The 19,772-nt window shown below is 51.2% G+C and overlaps 6 protein-coding genes across 6 annotated transcripts; 2 read left to right on the forward strand and 4 right to left on the reverse strand.

The window, feature by feature from the left end:
• Positions 1-115: 115 nt before the first annotated feature.
• PFLUO_LOCUS664 (40S ribosomal protein S4) lies at positions 116-1,272 on the reverse strand (the record flags this gene model as incomplete). The annotated part of the gene is made up of 5 exons (XM_073784244.1): positions 116-169; positions 228-522; positions 663-947; positions 1,009-1,146; positions 1,259-1,272. 5 exons carry the CDS (start codon positions 1,270-1,272, stop codon positions 116-118), a joined length of 786 nt encoding a protein of 261 aa, XP_073634761.1.
• Positions 1,273-1,520: 248 nt separating this feature from the next.
• Positions 1,521-2,729, reverse strand: PFLUO_LOCUS665 (aspartate-semialdehyde dehydrogenase; the record flags this gene model as incomplete). The annotated part of the gene is made up of 3 exons (XM_073784255.1): positions 1,521-2,326; positions 2,379-2,636; positions 2,699-2,729. 3 exons carry the CDS (start codon positions 2,727-2,729, stop codon positions 1,521-1,523), a joined length of 1,095 nt encoding a protein of 364 aa, XP_073634762.1.
• Positions 2,730-3,176: 447 nt separating this feature from the next.
• PFLUO_LOCUS666 (D-lactate ferricytochrome c oxidoreductase) lies at positions 3,177-5,011 on the reverse strand (the record flags this gene model as incomplete). The annotated part of the gene is made up of 4 exons (XM_073784266.1): positions 3,177-3,323; positions 3,372-3,553; positions 3,606-4,659; positions 4,718-5,011. The coding sequence occupies 4 exons, from the start codon at positions 5,009-5,011 to the stop codon at positions 3,177-3,179; spliced, it is 1,677 nt and encodes a 558-aa protein (XP_073634763.1).
• Positions 5,012-5,592: 581 nt separating this feature from the next.
• On the forward strand, positions 5,593-9,136 carry PFLUO_LOCUS667 (uncharacterized protein; the record flags this gene model as incomplete). The annotated part of the gene is made up of 8 exons (XM_073784277.1): positions 5,593-5,667; positions 5,727-5,874; positions 5,926-6,020; positions 6,121-6,693; positions 6,747-6,899; positions 6,946-8,154; positions 8,207-8,440; positions 8,495-9,136. The coding sequence occupies 8 exons, from the start codon at positions 5,593-5,595 to the stop codon at positions 9,134-9,136; spliced, it is 3,129 nt and encodes a 1,042-aa protein (XP_073634764.1).
• A 773-nt stretch (positions 9,137-9,909) lies between these two features.
• On the forward strand, positions 9,910-13,990 carry PFLUO_LOCUS668 (uncharacterized protein; the record flags this gene model as incomplete). Its single annotated transcript, XM_073784288.1, has 4 exons — positions 9,910-10,115; positions 10,209-10,365; positions 10,419-10,884; positions 10,938-13,990. 4 exons carry the CDS (start codon positions 9,910-9,912, stop codon positions 13,988-13,990), a joined length of 3,882 nt encoding a protein of 1,293 aa, XP_073634765.1.
• Positions 13,991-14,477: 487 nt separating this feature from the next.
• PFLUO_LOCUS669 (DNA polymerase zeta) lies at positions 14,478-19,597 on the reverse strand (the record flags this gene model as incomplete). The annotated part of the gene is made up of 2 exons (XM_073784299.1): positions 14,478-19,309; positions 19,363-19,597. 2 exons carry the CDS (start codon positions 19,595-19,597, stop codon positions 14,478-14,480), a joined length of 5,067 nt encoding a protein of 1,688 aa, XP_073634766.1.
• Between the last annotated feature and the right edge of the window lie 175 nt (positions 19,598-19,772).

Raw genomic sequence — 19,772 nt, forward strand, 5'->3', positions numbered from 1 at the left:
AAGACGCCGTTTCCCAGCTACTGTTTTTTAGTTTCACTTTTTGGAGGGGTCATTCCCAAATACTGGAAATGGCCGGCACACCTACTCTTACTACCCATGCCATGTCAGAAGACATTTACTGGGCAATAGTCTGGGCACGGCGGCGGTCACGCTCCTCAGAGATGGAGAGCTATCGAGTGAGTTAGTTGCTGAATGTAGAGTAGATCAACGATAAAAAAAACACATACCTTGACACCCTTGCCCTTGGGCAGGGAGATCCAGGGCTTCTCCTGTCCGATGATGAAGACGTTGGACTCCCGGGTAGCGAAGGTGTTGTCAATGGCGTCCTTGACGTGGACGACGTTGAAACCACCATCGTGGCGCTCACGGTGAGTGACGACACCAACACGACCCATGTTACGACCACCAGTGACCATGCAGACAGCACCGGTATCGAAGCGGACGAAGTCGGCGATCTTGCCAGTGGCAATGTCGACCTTGACGGTGTCGTTGACCTTGATGGCAGGGTCGGGGTAACGGATGCTAGAAACCAAGGAAATTAGTATGGCCTGTTCGGACAACTGGGGATCTCACGAAAAGTTCTGTTCGTCCTCCACGCCGATCAACCAAAGCTTGGTCCAACGACTGAATGACGCGGAACTTGTGGAGAGCATGCAACTCACGTTCGCGCATCGTGCGTAACCAAGAATGGGATCCCGCCCTTGCCAAGCTGAACACGCTTGACCTTGCACAGCTTGAACTCAGCCTCCTCAGCCTGGATGCGGTGGACGGTGAAACGGCCCTTGGTGTCGTAGATCAGGCGGAAGTGCTCGCCGGTCTTCTCGAGAGAGATGACGTCCATGAAGCCAGCAGGGTAGGTGGTGTCGGTGCGGACCTTGCCGTCAACCTTGACCAGGCGCTGCATCATGATGGCCTTGACCTCGCGACCGTTCAGAGCGTACTTCAGACTATACAAAAAAATCAATCAGTTTCCGACTTCACCACAAAAATATTCGTCGGTCGGCATACCGGTTGCGAATGAAGACGATCAGGGGCAGGCAGTCCCGGAGCTTGTGAGGACCGGGAGAGGCCTTGGGCGCGTAGGTCCCGGACATCTTGTCCAGGAGCCAGTGCGAGGGCGCACTAAGGCGCTTTTGGTGCTTCTTACTATCGAGGCATTTCAGTCAGTTTCGACATTCAGATCGCTGAAAGCGAGGGAGAATTGGGAAAGAAGAGTCAAGGGAATGGCTGCGAGTGTGGGAATGTTCAAGACACTTACGGTCCACGGCCCATTTTGACGGATTATCGACGGTTGGTGAATTGTCGAAGTGTCGTGATGCAGAAAGAAGAACCAGGAAGGGAACGGGGATTTTCGTGTGGTGCGCAGGTGATCCGGATGAGCCCTAGCCCTGAACCAACGCGGTTAGTACGTATTACGTAATATAATTTCCTATTTGGGACAGTATATGGCAAGTATAGAATACCAGGAAATCTTTGATATAATATGTTCTTCGCTAGTAATCGACTTTTATCTACAGTGTTTAAATATATCCCTTGATGACCGCCACCTCCGCGTTGAGGATGGACGACCCAGCAGCGCCAATGACTGTGTTGTGGGACAGAGCCGCAAAGCGAATGTCAAAGTAGCCGCCCTCATTGCCTTCGCGGACTCGGCCCACACTGACCGTATATCCACCGGAGAGGTTACGGTCTAGACGGGGCTGAGGACGGTCGGGCTCATCAAAGACCTTGATAGCCGGCTCCGGTGCCGACGGCGCACCCAACTTCTGAGCCTGAGACTGGTACTCGCGCATGGCCTGCACGACCTGTTCCGCGCTTGGGGCCGGTCGGTTCTTAAAGCGCAACGACACAAATGCCATATGGCCGTCGGTCACACCAACACGGGTGCACGTAGCTCCGATGCGAAGACCGGACTGCTCATCGAAGGCAGTCGCGTCGGCGTTCAATGAACCCAGAATCTTCTGGGCTTCGTTCTCCAGCTTGTCCTCCTCACCGCTGATAAAGGGGATCACGTTATCGACAATGTCCAGGCTGGGCACACCGGGGTAGCCAGCACCCGAGACGGCCTGCTCGGTGAATACCTCGACTTCCTCGACGGGGCCGAACTTAGCCTGCAGGGCGGCGAAGGGAATGACGATTCCAATAACGGCACAGTTCGAGTTGCAGACCAGGAATCCTTTCTTCAGACCGAAGTGTTTGCGCTGGTGGGGGATCAGGTCCAGGTGTTGCGGGTTCACGGTGGGGACGACCAGGGGCACGATGGGGTGCTTGCGGTAGTTCTTTGCGTTTGAGAAGACAGGGATTTCCGCCTTGATAAATTCCATCTCTACAGAGCGTCAGCACTGTACTAAAGTCTGGGTACAGGGTGAGTCACGAACCGGTGTCGCCGGCGACATCGCTGTTCAGACCCGAGAAAACCAGGTCACAGTCCTTGAAGTGCTCCGCCTTGCAATCCCGCAGGACGAGGTTGCTGAGCTTCTCGGACATGGGCGTTGCCTGCTTCCACTTCACGGCATCTTTGTATTTCTTGCCGGCGGAGCGCTCAGAGGCGCCAATGGCCTCGAGTTCGAGGAACGGGTGGTCTGCGAGGAGGAGGATAAACCGCTGGCCAACGGAACCTGTGGCGCCCAGGATACCTGTAAGTCGGCGGTTAGTATATGGCATGAGACATCGAGGCCGAGCTGGGAGTGTCGCATACCGCACTTCTTCTTGGGGAATGAGGGAGCCATGATGCTTGTTAACTCTATACACGCAAGTGCAAAGATAGTATCTGTTTTCTTCAAATTAGCACTCAATTTGCCCGGAATAAAGCTGGTTCAAACAGTATAGACTGAGTCACCAGCATGCGACGAGCCCCGCAAACGGGTGTCGCAGTCGCAGGTCGACTTTTGGGGGTAAACGGGGATTGAAAACGCAATGGGCAGTATAAAAACGCATGCTAGCAACGCCAATGGTACTTACCTGCGTGTCTGGTCCGGAGGGTCAACTGGAACGAATGTGGCGATGTCTTCAAAAAGTTGCCCTGCGATATCGCTCCAAACTCCCCGCGCTGAGGGATGACTCATCCACGGCAAAACGTTTGGCCGGAATGTTGTAGAAATCACATTGTATAGGGCTTGGACGATAATTATACCACGGATTTTGTAGGCTTGGATTGTAACTATACACTGGATCTACTAATCTTCCGCATCGAAGATTTTGCCAGGGTTCAACAACCAGTGCGGATCCAGAGACCGCTTGACGCTGCGCATCACATCGATCGTCCCCGGCCCCAGTTCCTTCTTCAACGACGACTTTTTGCCCAGTCCGACTCCATGCTCACCCTGAAAACCCATGTTAGTCACATCCCTATAAAATTGCAGAGCACATACCGTGCAGGATCCCTCCATTTCAAGAGCCCGGTCGACCATGTCATGCACCAATTTCTCAACCTTGGCTCTCTCCTCCGGTTTCTGTCGGTCATACATGATGCTCGCGTGGAAATTGCCATCGCCAATATGCCCTAGAATACTGGTGAAGATTCCAAGATCGAAAAGTTCCTTCTTAGAAATTTCTACCACAATTCATCAGCGTTATATATAAAGATCATAAGGTGAGGAGCATACCAATAATATCAGGCAGACGAGACAAGGGCACGGCCACATCGGTCGACCATACGTCCGAGCCCTCCTTGCACAGAGCCAGCATGGCCCAGAGCGCTTGTTTTCTTGCAGACCATAGATCGTGAGCCTCCTTCTCGTCTCGAGCAAACTCGAAGGACTGCGCCTTGTTGGTTTTGGCTAGCTTGGTAGTCAGGTCAACACTATCCGCAACGCCTGCCTTCGTGCCTGAGAACTTGAAGAATAGCGTAGGAGAGACCTTCCATTGCCGCCCAGTTCCACCAGCCCGGTTAATCACATCCATCTGGACATCATCCATGAGTTCCATGCATTGCACGGGGATGCCCTTCCGAATTAGCTGCATCGCCGTAGATGCCGCATCGCGAATCGTGGGGAAAGCCACCACACCCACACGGGTCTCCTCGGGGATATTAGTTAATTTGAGGGTCGCCTCTGTGACAATGCCCAGCGTTCCTTCCGAGCCGACAAACATTCCGGTCAAATTGTACCCCGCGGAGGTCTTCCGTGGCCGTCGACGAGTTTTGATGATCTGGCCATCGGCCAACACAACCGTGAGGTTGATCACCCAATCCTTCATAGTCCCATATCGCACCGCATTCGTACCACTGCAGTTTGTGCCAACCATACCCCCAATCATGGCCGACGGACCAGGGTCCACGGGGAAGAAGAGACCAGTGTCTTTGATCTTCTCATTCAGATCCATCCACTGGATAGATGGCTGCACCACGACATCCATATCCGCCTCATGCATGTCTAATATCTGGTTCATCATCGCAAAGTCGATGGTCATTCCGCCGTACGGTGCAGAGAAATTGGCCTCGAGGCTCGATCCTCCCGAGTAGGGGATCATGGGCATTTTGTACTTGTGGCAGACTTTAGCAATCTCGGACACCTCTTCTGTTGTAGTTGGGTAGGCAATAGCGACGGGGAGACGGTCTGCGTTGACGCTGGACCACTCCGAGAAACCGTGTCGGTGCAGCTCATCCTCGTCGGTGCTGATGCTGTCTTCACCCAGTTTGGTTCTCAGCTCGGAAACGACCTAATTGGTTGTTGTCAGTTTTGATCTTCCGCTAGATAAAAGAATGTCCATTTCGTACTTTTTCAAAGTCCTGCGCGGAGCCATACTGCGGTTTAGTCTGCTTCGCTGGTATCTGCAAAGAGGCATAGCTGTACCCGAGCCCCGCAGCGAATGCGGAGAAAAGGAGCGCCTTACCGGGTGTCCAGAAAGGAGATGAAGCACCCGCTGAGGATTCCGAGTCGGACGAGTTGTGCTTGTTCTCCGTTTCGGCGCTGGAGCTGTTCCAGCGACCCCCACATGCCCAAAATTGCGGAGTTCGGGGGCGGAGGGCGCGTGCGGAGAAGCGCCGGGAGGCTAGGAGAGATGCACGCATGGCGGAGGATGTGACAGACAGGAATGATTGATAAATTCCTTTGGCATCGCTGTCATGTAAGAGGGAGAAAAAGTGTCTATGTTGTTGCGACACCAGCGCTCCGATGGTGTGATAGTTTCGGGTACTTGTGGAAATGTCGGGCTTGGACCGATAAGTTGACTAGAGCCAGACAGGGCTAGGAACGGGTCAATTCCGCGCGTCCCTTGCCTGTTTCGTCTTAAGACCCCGCCAACACAGGTGGGATGGAGGACGCAGGGAGTATTGGTTCCGTGGGGGTTCCGTGGGGGCTATACGATTTGCCTAACGCGGTATTTAGATATGCAGCGGAGAGGATCGCGACAATTTTATAGATATTCATAGTTTGTAATTATTATTGCGCACCATACATGATGTCTATATGGTAGTTCTGTTTGTACTTAGCTCCCCCAGAGAGTAGTCAGTTTGGGGATTCGGCGCAAAATGGCGTTCTAATGACATAGCCCGTTGACAGGGCAACCAGACCTCACTCCGCGACCTCACTGCGCCAGCATGACAAGTGGTGCAACGCACTCATTTCGGAAGCTTCCATGCAGCTCGGAAATATGGCCGACGGAATCTCTCACTTTGCGCGCGAGGTGGAACGCCTGGTGACCGCGCCCTATGTGCCCTCGCTGCAGGTATGTGAGGCGACACCGGAGACGCGACACGCAGTAGTACTGACAAGGCAAATCTCTAGGATCTTCACGACGTAGTCCGGAATTCCTCTCCTTCTGTGATTGACCTCTGGGCCTCTTACAAGCCCTGCCAGGTCGGTCTACTGACTGATGTTCTGGTGGATGGCCTGTCGCGGTCTCGCGTCGCTCTGCCGCTTGTCGCAATCTTCGGTAAGAAGCTTAGAGTTACTTCCATACAAATAAAAAACTAAACTTCCATAGCGTTGACGCCGGCTTTTCGGGATGCTTTGCTCGAGCGCCACCCTGTCGTTTTAGACACGTTCCTGGAGAAGGCAGTCGGTGAGAGCGGATCGGAGGTATGGATATGGACTTGATATTCCGACAGCAGGATCTTACAGCTAACAACATCAGTATATCCCGGCTTGCATTGCACTACTCTCGTTCCCTCTCCCTCAGAACGTAATCCCACCAGCTCGTCTGGGCACATTCATCAGCGATTTGATATCCACAATGGCCGACAACCCATGCGCAGAGACAATAACACCACTCTACAAGATCATGAGCGGAATACAAAGCTCCCCCAAAGTTCTAGATGATGTCCCATCAGAGATAATGTCCAGCCTCCAAACAGAATTCACCAAGACCCTCCGCAATCTCGACGACCACATGGGCAATCTCCTGTGTCTCGCAACATTCGCCCGCATCGCATCAGTCCGGCAAACAAACCACCTCTCTCAACACGGACCAGAGCCGCCTTCATGGCTGCTAAACATCAAGCACTTCTTTGGTCCCAAGCGCGGAATGAAGTCTCTCGACCTAGTAGTCTTGCGTGTGATTCTTGCATCGTCGGCTAGTTGCAATAACTTGACTCCGGCGAAAGCTGTCGAGAGTGTTAGGTTGGCAATTTGTATTGCCGATGCTGTGGAGCCGGAGCAGAAGAGTGCTTGGATCTCGGGTAATCGGTCGAAGATAGCAAAGTTATGTGATAAGGTTGTCAGGACTGGGATTGATCGTGAGATTCAGATCACGGTATGGTCGCTCAGTTACTTTGTCCGGGCAAGCTGACCGAGAATTTATTGCAGGGTGTTACCTTTTTGTTGTCCCTGCTTCCTTCATCCGAGCTGCCGCCTCAGATTCACCACATAGCCCTGCGAACTTTGATGTCTACGGACAGCTCGCAGGTGTTGAAGATCCTGCCTGCGTATCTTGTTAGACGACTTGCGAGAACATTGGCAGTGAGTATATCCTGCGTCTATCTAGAGCAACTTACTGACTTGACAGGATTCTGGGGAACTTGCTGTTCACGAGCTCATAAACTCCATTCTTTCCGCATTGAAACGTACTGATTCGTCAGCACAAGACGCTGTATCGTCTCTTAAAGTAGCCAGCCTGATTCTCTGTGGGTTGCAGGAAGTGCAGTCACAGTCAGCTCTTTCAACCATACAGACCTCGATCCTCGCCTTTGGCAAAGATTCTATTGGTGACCTCTTTGAAAGCTTTCCTGCACAATCAAACCAAGCAGACTGCAGTGGCTCAGACTCTTGCTTCAAAGTTCTCAACATGTTGCATGATCGATTGGTTCTCAACTTGTTCGATTTCTACTCTGCAGCTGCTCTTGCACAGAAAGGTGTTGATACCTCGATCATCAAGGCCATAAAAAACTTTGTGGCCCGAGTGGCTAGATCGCTACCTAGGAGCCAATGTGGATTTTCCACAGCGAGTTCAAAAGACTTCCGTGTCACTTTCGAAGTTCAAGATAGACATGATTTCTCCACCGCCCATAATCCAAATCGCAACTGGCGTTCTGGCATCACCGAGGTCTTCATGCAAAATGCGCAAGCTTCTCATGATTGCATGATAAAGAAAGTTGAAATAATCTGCAGCGACTTGGAACAGCGATGCTACAACGTTGAAGGCCCTCTGAGAGCCGTTGAAGAAGAACGGGACAACGCCGTCCACGAAGTTGAGCAACTGAAACGACATAATGAAGAATTGGAAGTTCGCTTACACGAGTCGTCAAATACTGTTTCCGCTCTTCGACACGAACTATTCTGTCTTGAAGAACATGCTGAAAGCGCCTCTGCTCGAGCAGACGAGTTGTCCACATCTCTTGATACTGCACGTCACGACATCCAGAAACAGCACCAGGCCTTTGAGGAAAGAATGCTTGCAGAAATGGATAAAGCGCGCAGCAGAGAGCTAGACTTGATTGCTACATCGACCGAGAAAGACGATCAGATTGATGAGATTCGTGAGGAGCTGAACTCCCTGCAAGACAAAAGCCAGCAGATGCTCCATACTTTGGATACACTGTCAAAAGAGAAGGCTTCTGCTCTGGAAACTTCTGCTTCTCTACGGCAGGATCTTGTAAATGCCGGGGCCCTGGTTGAATCTAGCAAACTTCTTTCTGTGCAAAAGGAAGACGAGGTGAAGCGTCTTCTGACTGACAAGGAGGATATGCAGATGGAGATGGGGGCTCTGAAAACAACTGTGAGTTTTTTTGTCTTTCAGACAGTCAATCCTCTACTGACGCTTGATGCAGGTGGACGAACAGAGTGAGGAGATTGAGAGGCTTTATTGTGCAATGCAACAAGTCGAGGAGAAGTTGGGATCGGAAATCGACATGCTGAAACAGAGCCACGAGGTTGAAATTTCACAGACTATGTCTGAGATCACCCAACACAAAGAGGAGAATCGGTGGCTGCAGGCTGCCGTCGCCAATTCTGCAAATGAAGCACAATCGCAAAGCAAACGCATCCAAAATTTGGAGAAGAAAGTAAAACAAAAAGCCGTCTCTTTTGATTTTTCGACTCTAACTATTTCTCTTTAGACTCAATTTCTTCGCAATGAAAGAGCGGCCAAGGCCCGGGAGTTTTCAGAGGCTCAGCAGCATATCAGTCGTCTGATGAGTGTCATGGGGTTCGCCACCAAATCCATAGATCCCAAAGGTCACAGCAAGCACCAGCACGTGAAGTCTGTCCCCGATACCACCGACACAACACCCACCCAACTAGCAAATAGCTATGACGATGACGACACACAGCTAGCTCAATCTTTTGAGTCCCTGGCCTCAAACTTCGGTGCACCCAATCCGAAACGTCCAAAGAGCAACCGTCGCTCAATGCATCCACCCCTCTATCAAGCTCCTCTGCCTGCTCACCAACCTACATCCAAAGAACTCAAGTCAAAGAACCATGATACGCCAGGTACACACCAAGCAAAACGGGACCCCCTGAGGGAAGCAGACCGCAACAGCCCAACCAAGACACGGGCAGGCCATGCACCGAAACATAGCCAGCAAGATCAAGAAGATGTGTCTACGGTCTATGAAGAGACACAGGTTGAAGAAGACAACTTAAATGAACGTCAGCTTCACGATCTCAGTTTAGGCATGGATCTAGAGTTCTCGAAGGACTTTGTGTTCACGAGCACTGCTTTTTCTGGGTCAAATAATGAGCCCTTGGCTCCGTGATGGGATGGAGTGACTGCTACAAGGATCCCTGGCTTTTTACTCTATTACTACTTACAGTTGCGGTTACTTAAGCCTGTGTACTTGCGTCGGTAGTTTCACGAGACAATGTTTCGCTAGGATAATTGAAGCTTGAATAAGGATAACAAATCCGAAGGAAGAGAATTCTCATCCAGTAGCTAGTAGATAATTCTCCCACTTCACGACCACTGTTTTCATCAACCAACCAGCATCGTGCGGGTGAATATGTCAAGATTGGAGAGGGACGGGAGCGCACCGATTTAGCTGTTATCACAATAACTTTTATATTGATAGTGACTATAAGAAAAAAATTAACTAGATCATTTGACAGGGCTTCTAAAAAGTTAAAGGCTAGAGTAGCTCCTCATGTACTGCGCCAGTGGCGCTCGTATATCTCTATCAGAACTAGAAGCATATTCTTTGGCCAACAATAACAAAGTCTATCAATTCTTCTGTGCTAGATAACACTATTAATCATACGCTATTGGCCACTTCGTTTGCCATGAGCTGGCTCTCACTTTTACATTGTCGTGCCGGCTAAAGTTTAGGTACCACGCAGTATAGTGAATGAAACAGTGAATGGCCCGGGCAGGCACCTCATTACATGCGCTTTCCCTCTCTCAGCTCCTGCTTTGTTTCCGTTTCCACCCACCCTCTTGTCTTTTTCTTCTTCTTCCTCTTCTTCTTCCTCTTCTTCTTTCTTCATCTTTCTTCATTTGTTCATCCCCCGCCTGCTATGAACAATGTCACCAGAAATGACGACTAAGCGATTTACTATGCCACACCCAACCGTGGCATGGCAGAGCTGGGAGTCAGTTGCCGTTGATCTTTCGAATGTCCCAAAAGAAGCGAATACTTTCGTGCTCTGGGATGCTTTCCGCCGAGAAGGGTCGATCTCATCGATCGACATATATGAGGATTCCCATGGCCGCCAGGGCACGCGGGGGCGGATTCGCTTTAGGTTCGTATTCTTCTGATATCGACTTCACTTTGGCCGCGCGCTGCGCCTCACGATGTGTCTGCGCGAGCACTAACCTCATTGGATTCATTACAGACCCCCGCCCAAGGTGGACTTCTGGAGCCACGGGCCGTACATGGTCAGACTGCCTAGTGGGCGCGTTGGGATGATTGCTCTTGCGCTCAACGTGAGGGCGCTGAACGCTTTTATCCCCAGCCCCGTCCGCAAGGGTGTCATCTACCCGGCAGAGCTGGTAAGCAGATCTCATAGACTTTTTATGATAATAGAGTCTGACTTCCGATTCAGGAGCTCCACGTTGTGAGACTTGACATCGGCGTGCTGATCGGCGAGACTACCCCATCATGGATGCGCACATTCGGTGAAGCACATGGACTCAGACTCCTTGTGAATTTGAGACGGAGAGAGCTCCAGATCTTTTTCAAAGTCTCCATTCGAAATACACGCCTGAGTATTGAACGAGCAATCACTGTTGACGAAGATCACGACTTCCGCATCAAGCTCGCATTCCTCCAGCTGTCTACAATCCACGATCTTTGTGATCCTGAGTCTCAACAGACTGCCTTTTTGACAATCCTCACCAGCCCTCCCATCTATCATCGGCAGCTCAAAGACTTTCGGCCCACTTTCACTGGTTCGACCAACTGGAAGGAGACAGACACCTGGTACCGTCAGACTGCTGTGGTGCACAACCCTTATGGTCAAATTGCTATTCCTACAAACCTGCGGAGATCGGGGCAAGTGATTGACATTGGTAAATCTTAGTTTGACTCCGCTTTGTTTCTAATCGCTAATGACTGGAATCAGGTGGCTGGAACGTTTTCAAGATCACGTATGCCCATGACGTTGACAAGGAAGGTCAGCTTCTTACTGCGCGAGAGATCCTGAAAGACTACAATGTCTCAATAGTGAAGGGCCACCAGTTTACTGAAAGCACTAAGCGACCTGTGTCAGTCTGGCAGTGGATTGATCACTCTGAGTCTAAGCCCAGTGGGGGTTTCTCAGACATGTTGCAGGCTCTGACAGACCAAACCTACGTCCACCTTGCCTTTCCGGTTCGGTACCAGCTAGAGGTCTGTTTGTCAAATGGAAATCTCAGTGAGTATACCATGAGTCGAGACTTTGTTTTGAAGCTGGCAGACCTTGAAGAGTCAGCTGCCAGGAGCCTTCTAGAGCATGTCGCAACACAGAAGACCACCTACTACAATCCGATGGAGATCTTCAACCTGCGCTTCAAAGGGAAGAGTGACTCGAAGATTGCTGCCTACTGCTGCTACATGCGCACTGCCAGAGTGACACCGAGCACCATCTACTACAGCACCCCCACTGTGGATATTTCAAACAGGGTGGTTCGTCACTACATTGAGCATGCGGATCGATTCCTGCGTATCCGTTTCACAGATGAGAAGACAGAAGGTCGCATTAACTCAACCGTGTTCGATAACAATGACGAAATCTTTACTAGAGTCAAAAGGACTATGTCCCAGGGCATTAAAATCGGTGATCGCCATTATGAGTTCCTGGCATTTGGCAACTCTCAGTTTCGCGAACATGGGGCTTACTTCTTTGCTCCCTTATCTGATTTGACAGCAGCCACCATTCGAGCTTGGATGGGCGAGTTCCACCACATCAGAAACATTGCCAAGTATGCTGCCCGACTAGGACAATGCTTTTCCACCACCCGGCCAATCTCCGGGTGCCCTGTGACGGTTCGAAAATGTCAGGATATAGTCCGTCATGGATACAAATTCTCCGATGGAGTTGGCAAAATATCCAAGTTTCTTGCACAGATGGCAATGACAGAACTGAAGATAAAGACACCAACAGGCGATCCACCTTCCGCATTTCAATTCCGTCTCGGGGGATCCAAGGGAATGCTTGCTATCTCCCCTGATGCTCTACCCCATGAAGTGCATATTCGGCCTAGTCAGTACAAATTTGATACGGGTCATGGGGGGCTTGAGATCATTCGATCGTCCCAACTCTCTACCGCAACGCTGAACCGGCAACTGATCCTGGTACTTTCAGCTCTTGGGGTTCCTGACAATGTGTTCCATGCTAGACAAGATGCCATGGTGCAGAGTTTCAGTAATGCCCTGAACAACGATGCGTCTGCTGTTACTTTGCTCCAAAAGTACATTGATCCCAATCAAACCACTCTCACCATGGCACAGATGATTTCCGATGGCTTTAAAAAGGCCCGAGATCCCTTTATTTCATCGCTTCTGGGATTGTGGAAGGCTTGGCATTTGAAATCCCTCAAGGAGAAGGCCAAGATTGTCGTTGATCGGGGAGCAAACTTACTCGGAATAATGGATGAAACTGGGTGTTTGAAAGGCTATTATGATAAGACTTTGCCTGCAGAGTCTGCTCCTTATGACGAGAAAGTGACAGCACTCCCTGAGATCTTTGTCCAGATCTGTCCACCAGATGACGCTTCCCAGATTATCACAGGCATTTGCCTCTTGGCTCGGAACCCTTCACTTCACCCCGGTGATATTCGTCTTGTCCGAGCTGTGGACAAACCTGAATTACGTGAGTTCCGTGATGTGGTTATTCTGCCGCAGACTGGTGACCGGGATGTTGCAAGCATGTGCTCCGGAGGGGATCTCGATGGAGATGACTACCTTGTAATCTGGGATCTGGAAATGGTGCCGGAGACATGGTTTACTCTACCCATGGACTACACCGGCCGCCGGGCCCCTGATCTGGACCACGACGTTACGGTTGACGAGGTCACGTCTTTCTTCGTCACATACATGAAACATGACTACCTTCCTATGATTGCGCATGCCCACATGGCCTGGGCCGATCAGCTGGATGACGGTGTGTGTGAAAAGAAGTGCATCCAGCTCGCCCAGCTTCACTCCGATGCAGTCGACTACAACAAGAGTGGCAAGCCTGCCCACATGACGCGCGACCTCAGTCCCCGTATGTGGCCACATTTCATGGAAAAGAGGTTCAAGCGCAAGGAGCAGATTTACCACTCGAAGAAGATCCTCGGCCAACTCTACGACAAGGTCAAGCTCGACCAGTTCGTTCCCAGTCTCGAAATGCCCTTCGACTCTCGCATCCTGAAATGTTCCCTAGTGCCCTTCAGTGATCAGTTCATGGAATACGCCAGAGAGCTCAAAGAGGAATACGACTCGGCTATGCGCAGGATCATGGCGCAGTACGAGATCAAGACAGAATTCGAGGTCTGGTCCACCTTTGTGCTCAGCCACGGCCATGTCCACAAGGACTATAAACTCCACGAAGACCTGGGGAGAATCGTGCACATCCTCCGCAACGGTTTCCGCCAGCAATGCTATGACAAAGTGGGAGGACGAAGATTCGAGGCTCTTGCTCCCTTGGTGGTCGCCATGTACCGCGTCACGCAGGAGGAAATGGAAGCCACATTTTCGCAGCGCCGTCCTGAGCTACTGGTGGACATCGAACCTGTGGATGACAATCTTGATACAAGTGCAGACACCCTACCACTTATCAGCTTTCCTTGGATGTTCTCTGACTACCTCGGAAAGATTGCCTTGGGTCGGTTTGAGATACCAGATTCCGAGAAAAACAAGGATAGCCGGCCTCCCACCGACGAGCCTATCATTTTCGCTCACACCCAAGTTGTGGACATGCTTCGTGGTCTCGAGATTGGCGAGAATTGTTATCCGTCTTTGGTTGAGCAGCATGGTCCGCTTGATGACGCTGAGCTTGAGGCGGAGGAAGACACCTTCGAGGACGCGCATGAAGGCGGAGTGTCTTTGGGCATTGCCGAACAAGGCAGCGACAAGGTTGTGGACTTCGTGGAGAAGGAAGACTTTGTGAAATCGTGGGTTATGGACAAGCTGCGCCGTCTTGGGGGTGGTTGATCAGAATGTTGACGATTGGGATAGGGGGTTCTGGGATAGGTTCTCTTTTCGTCTTGGTGGCCTACCACCTGGGAATCGGTTTGGTTCAGTGGCATCTCTTGGAGGTTCTGGGACGGGGCATGATGTTTTCACGCGAGCACACTGAGAAATTTGCTACGTATCATTTTTTACCGGGGATCATGGACGCGGAAGAATTGACGTTTCAGCATAGCAATAGTTCAAGATTAATCAATCTAATTTGAATTGCGAGCTTGATTGCCAAGTAGACGCCGTAAATGCTCACAGTGTATTTTTGTTTGCTTTCATATTGCGAACGTTTGTATCGAAGCCGGAACCAGCTCTTCCATTCCCAAGAGTCATGCACCAGTCATCCAATATCAGTTCAAGGGGTATTACCAAGATATGATCTTCAACGCCAGAATGCCAGGCAAAGCCAAACCAGAAATCACCACAGCTCCAAAGAGGAAGAGAAAAAAAAAAAACGTAATCACCAATCAAGCTCTTCATCCCCCTTCTTCTCCAACAACTCCACCACAGGCCCGAGCACCGCCCGTGAATGCCTCCACCACGCCACGTCTCTCGTGCGGGAATAGTAGACAGGACAATCCATACTATCACAACTGACCTCATCACCAGCCGAAACACCCATGCACGACCGACACACAGTCTCGAGATCAACAGCTCGCTTCTCAGCGCGCTGTAGACGCTGCATTAGATCCAAAAGCGCTATGTGCGGCTGCTGGAGACAGGTTCCACAGACAGGGATGGAGAAGTCTGATAGTTTGGCTCGACAGACGATGCACGAGGAGGAGCGCATGTAGGATTCGAGAGTCTTTTTGGAGAAGCCAATTTCTTTGCCTTTTCCATTTCCAGGGCGAGAAGCAGAAGCAGAAACGTCAATGCGACGGATACGCTGCACCTTGGGCATTTCGTCGTACCATTGGCGAACGTTTGCGCCGACGAGATTGAAGATCCGCTCGAGAGGCGGGATGATGTTCTTGGTGATATAGTATTCGGCGTCGAGGTCGAGTTGCGCGTCGTGCAGAAGTGTCTCAGGTGCAACGCAGCGGTCGATGAGTCGTGACCCCGGAGCGCCGGTCACGACCACGTAGGGCACGCGCTCGCCGTACTGAGGCTCCAGACGGGGGTCGTCAAGCATTTTGCGCGTGCTAATCAGCGCGCCGGCAGGCAGCGTACCCTTCTCGCTGTATGTGCCGAGGCGCACTTCGCGCGCGAAACAAAAGTCCTGGATCGAGACTCGGCCCTGCATGATCTTTGCGCATTGGCGCTGGAAGTAGGTCTTGACTTGGCTGAGATCCGCGGTGCGGAAGAGGAGCTTCAGTGCTTTTTCTTCGATCTTCTGCTCGGCGGGAGTGCCGTCGCGGCGGACCGTTTCGATACCCTTTGCATCGAACTCGGGTTCTGTCTGGGTCCGGTGCTCGTATTTGAAGCCAACGTACCGTTTCTTGGCTAGTAGAACGCACGGGTGGTATACTTTTTCGAACTTGAGTTTCACAGGCCGTGGGTTCATTTCTGTGACGGCTTTGGCGATTTCCTCACCGATATCAAAGGCTTGGTCCCGCGTGCGGCCCTTGAGGTAGACGAATAGACTGTCTGTATCTCCGTAAACTACCTCAGCGCCCCACCGTTCGACAGAGTGAATGAATGCAATGGCTTTCTCGAGGGTCTCTCGCCCGGACTGAACAATGCTGTCAGCGATCTCGGAGCAGGGCATGCGTCCAGAGAAAGAGGCCGATGTGTATCCATACGTGACGTTCGCAATCAGCTTGAGGGCGAGCTGTCGGTTATTCAGGAGTCGCTGCAAGACTTTGTCGTCTTTGTCGACTTTCATGCCACTCTTGACCATAACACGAGTCTCCAGGATCTCCGTGAGCATTTTGGCAAGGAGCGACTGGCGAACCTCTCGTTTCGCATAAATCATGCCGTTCGGTGCGATATTGATCTTGTCCTTCAGCAAATCCAAAATTCGCGGTTGGCGTCTGTAGTCCATGACCCCCATCTTGTCTTGACCCCGCCAATGCAAGGCCCTGCCCAGGAAGGTCGAGTAGCAGTAGTTATATGCGATCATCACACTAGGGTAGAGGGATTGGAAATCAAGAACAAGCAGTGGACTTGTGTAGAAGTCGCTTTGCGGCTCCATGACCAATGGCAGACACTCGAGAGCGTTTTGCTGCCCGACCTGCTTCTTGCTGGGAGACACGAGGATGAAATTCTCGGGTTTGGCGATTCGGAACATCAGTGACTCGACTTTGAATTGAGAGCCGCGGGAGGTGACAGAGTAGAAATCAATCCCAAGCAGCCGCGCTTGCTCGCTCGTCCGTGGGATCAGTTCGTTTGCTTCTATTATCTCCAGGTCCATTTGCACGCGAGAGATATAGTAATCTACGACCTTCACCAGGTGTCGAGGCTTGCCACTCTGATGCCACTGTGTGAGTATTTGGGGTGAATAGTGAGGGATTCGGCGATGTAGGAGATGGAAAACCACGTTCTCCATCGTATACTGAAGAAGATTCAGCTCGCCTCTCATGGCACGCCAGATGTTCACCATGTGTCGACCAGTGACTTGAACTGACGAGGTGTGCTCAAAGCCCCAGCGATCAGACTCCTTGCCGAACTTTCCGCGCGAGTCAAATTTCACTCTTGACAGTTCATGGCACAGATCGAAATCATATTTCCGCCTGGCTCGCTCGATCAAGTATCCCCAAGACCCATTGTGGACCTCATAGCCAGTGATCATATCAGGGTCGTGATAGCGGACAATATCAACCACCCGATTAATCAAATCTAATTCCGATGTCTCGTGGTCAAGTTCAATTGTCAAGGATTTAGAGATCTTGTCTTCGGGGCGTTCGCTTTCACCCTGATAGATCATGCCAACGCGAACACCAGGAAGATGGCTGTTGACTTCGAGATCTTCATCTTCGGACTGGATACCCCAGAAAACACAGGTGATCTCATCCTCCTCTGGGTTGGCCGAAAGAGACCCGCGAGTATTCACATGCACCTCCAAGCTCATTGTGCTCATGTATTGGGTTTGGTGCTCCACGCTAGTAGACTTCCTCTTCTGGGAGTATTTGAATCCATAAGCGTTGTTCTGTGTTGGGCCCTCAATCTGTGAAAGGACGTTGGGCTTCATTTCTGGCTTGGGGGAACTTTTCATGGTTTGCTTGTTTTGTTTGGAGGCTTGAACATTTTCAAACCACTCAATAACTTCTGATCGACTGGGCGGAACTGGTGCAAATTCCCACACCCTGGCAGTACACGACTCTCGTAGTTGTTGGTCATCTGTCTCCTGCTGGTCCCGGTCGTAAAGTATCGAGAGATTTTCAACGTAGACTCCAGGCATTTCCCCTGATGGATCAAATTCGGGTAGATAATGAATCGTGTTGCTTTCTAGGCGAAACTCTCGGCCACCGTACTCACGTGGTCGTTCGGGCACGTCAATCGGTTCGCTGTAATGGGCTTTCTGATAGACAATAGATGGCCGACCGTTGTCATTCATGGTCGACGCAACCTCGGTGGATCCAGGACCGGCGAATCGAAAGCAATACAAGGGTGATTCTGGAGGTATTTCAAACGTGTCATGGAGCTTTCCAATTACTCCCGCCACATGCGGATCTAAAAAGGCTGTCCCCGTCACCGTTGAAGAAGATTGTTGCTGTGAGGAGCTTTCAGATTCGCCAGTATTTCCGGATGTGCTCGCAGTGGTACCAGGCGGAAACGCAGTTTGAGAGGATTGCGAGTCCTTCTTCGACGAAGGGCCATCGTCTTGACTAAATCGTAGGATTGTGAGGGGGTCATTGGGGTCCTTGACAACTGGGTAGTTTAGTCTGCTGTTTGACGGGTGTTTTTTAGGACGAATTGTCTTCTGAGAGGAGGAAGACGTTGGTGTCGATGATGGTGGCATGATATCAGCATTGAAGGAAGCTTCGCGAGTCCTTGTGTCCTCGTCCCGCTTGGCCGAATCTGCCGAGTCATGTTGGGCAGCAGGAGGTGCAGAATCGTTGGAGGATTTTGACTTTTTGCTTGAACGCTGGTCGTGATCAGTGGGTTTAAAGTGCGGCCGTTTAGTGGAGATGCTCCTGGCCCTTGACAGGACATGCACCTGGTCGGGATCAATGGTACTTGATGATTCAGTTGTCGAATTCGTTTTTATGTCCTTTCTGGGTACTGCAGAATCCAGTTGAGACAGATCATCGAATATCCCATCATCAAAGCTCTCCTCCAGAGTATTTTCCGCGCCATCTCGGACTTCCTCTTCGACAGCCTCCAGGAAGGAGTCGTCGAAGTCACCGGAATCAGAATAGTAATGGCCTTCCAGGGGTTGAGAAGACAGGGCCACGTTTTCATCAACCGACACTTCAGGCACGGCTTGCTCGCCGGGAGCCTGTTGTCGGTTGGTACTGAGATCCAAATTATCAGGATAGAAATCACCGACGCTGTCCAGAGCTGTCTTCACATTTCCCGCGAGTTCATTCACGTCAAGGAAGTTTTCAAATGTTGACTCTTTCGCGTCACTTTGTTCTTTCTCCTTGGCGGCAATTCCAAATACCATCTCGCGATATTCTTCTTCGTGGACCCAGCCCCCAGCTGATTGGTTTCTTGGGTCGGCAGACATTGAAACCAGCTCATCCGGGCCAAATGGGCTGCTTCCGGGATCACTGATTCCCATCCGTTTCTTGCGTCGTCGGGTTTCATCTTGCCACAGGCCCTCCATGCTAGGCACGAGTCGCTCGTTGAATGCAACCGGACGTAAAAGCTCCGAAAAGTCATGATGCAAGGGCCGCTCCTTGATATCTGAACGATTCAAAATATCCTGTACGCAGACATCCACCTCCAGTGGACAATGACTCTGTTTTTGTAGGGCCGGGTCATCCGAAATGCTTTCAGGAGCAATTAACCGGTCATGCCAACGGTGACTCAGGTTACTGAGCTCGAGATACTCTGGCACAGGAGCACGAAAGGTGACCTTGCTGCAGTTCATGTATGCACAGCCGTACAAGTTGTAGTCGCACATCCATTGCGGAACGTACTGCAAATGGCTCTCATAAGGCTGCAATGGACGCTTCATTACGGCCCCCTGGTGTAGAAGGTCGGCTAAGCGAGTGATATGAGAGGGATTGAGGAGGTATATCTTAAAGAAGAACCGATATCCCACGTGGTATCCATAGAAGGGAATGCCTTTGACCAAAGTGATGTGCGCTACGAAGGCGGTCTTCCTATCGTATGCATTGCGCCGATAGCTGATCGCCAGAGCATGATCAATCGATAGATGTAGGGTCCGACTGGCCGTGCTCACTAGCAGCAAAATTTAGTCGATTGTTAAATGCCAGGGTCCATTCTGGACCAACCTTCTTGCGGTGTCAAGGGACCGTCATATTGAATATAGAGATAAGGAAACGCCCCATGGACATGCACGCAGACTCTCTGTCCGGTTTCGGTCGATCCAAACACTCGGATCACCGGCACCTTGGGCCTGAAATTACCATCAGGCGCTCCATCACTGCGAGGCAGTGGAGGGTCCAATGCCGACGCGGATGCTTGGTAGTGATCGATGCAGTTGAGGCGCACTCGAAACGGCTCCATCGGTGTGGCGTGGGTTGATCAGCCAGATCGCCGACATTGCGCAAAAGTTTCGACGGGTTCTGTCATCAGTTTGTCTCCTGTGTGTAAGAAGCGAAGAGGCATAACAGGCACGCGCCTCGCGGGAGAACGCCAGGTCACGTGGCCCAGTCCGCCAAGTCTCGGCCCTTTGGAAACC

This window comes from Penicillium psychrofluorescens (assembly GCF_964197705.1).
Source record: "Penicillium psychrofluorescens genome assembly, chromosome: 1".
Taxonomy (NCBI): Eukaryota; Fungi; Ascomycota; class Eurotiomycetes; order Eurotiales; family Aspergillaceae; genus Penicillium; species Penicillium psychrofluorescens.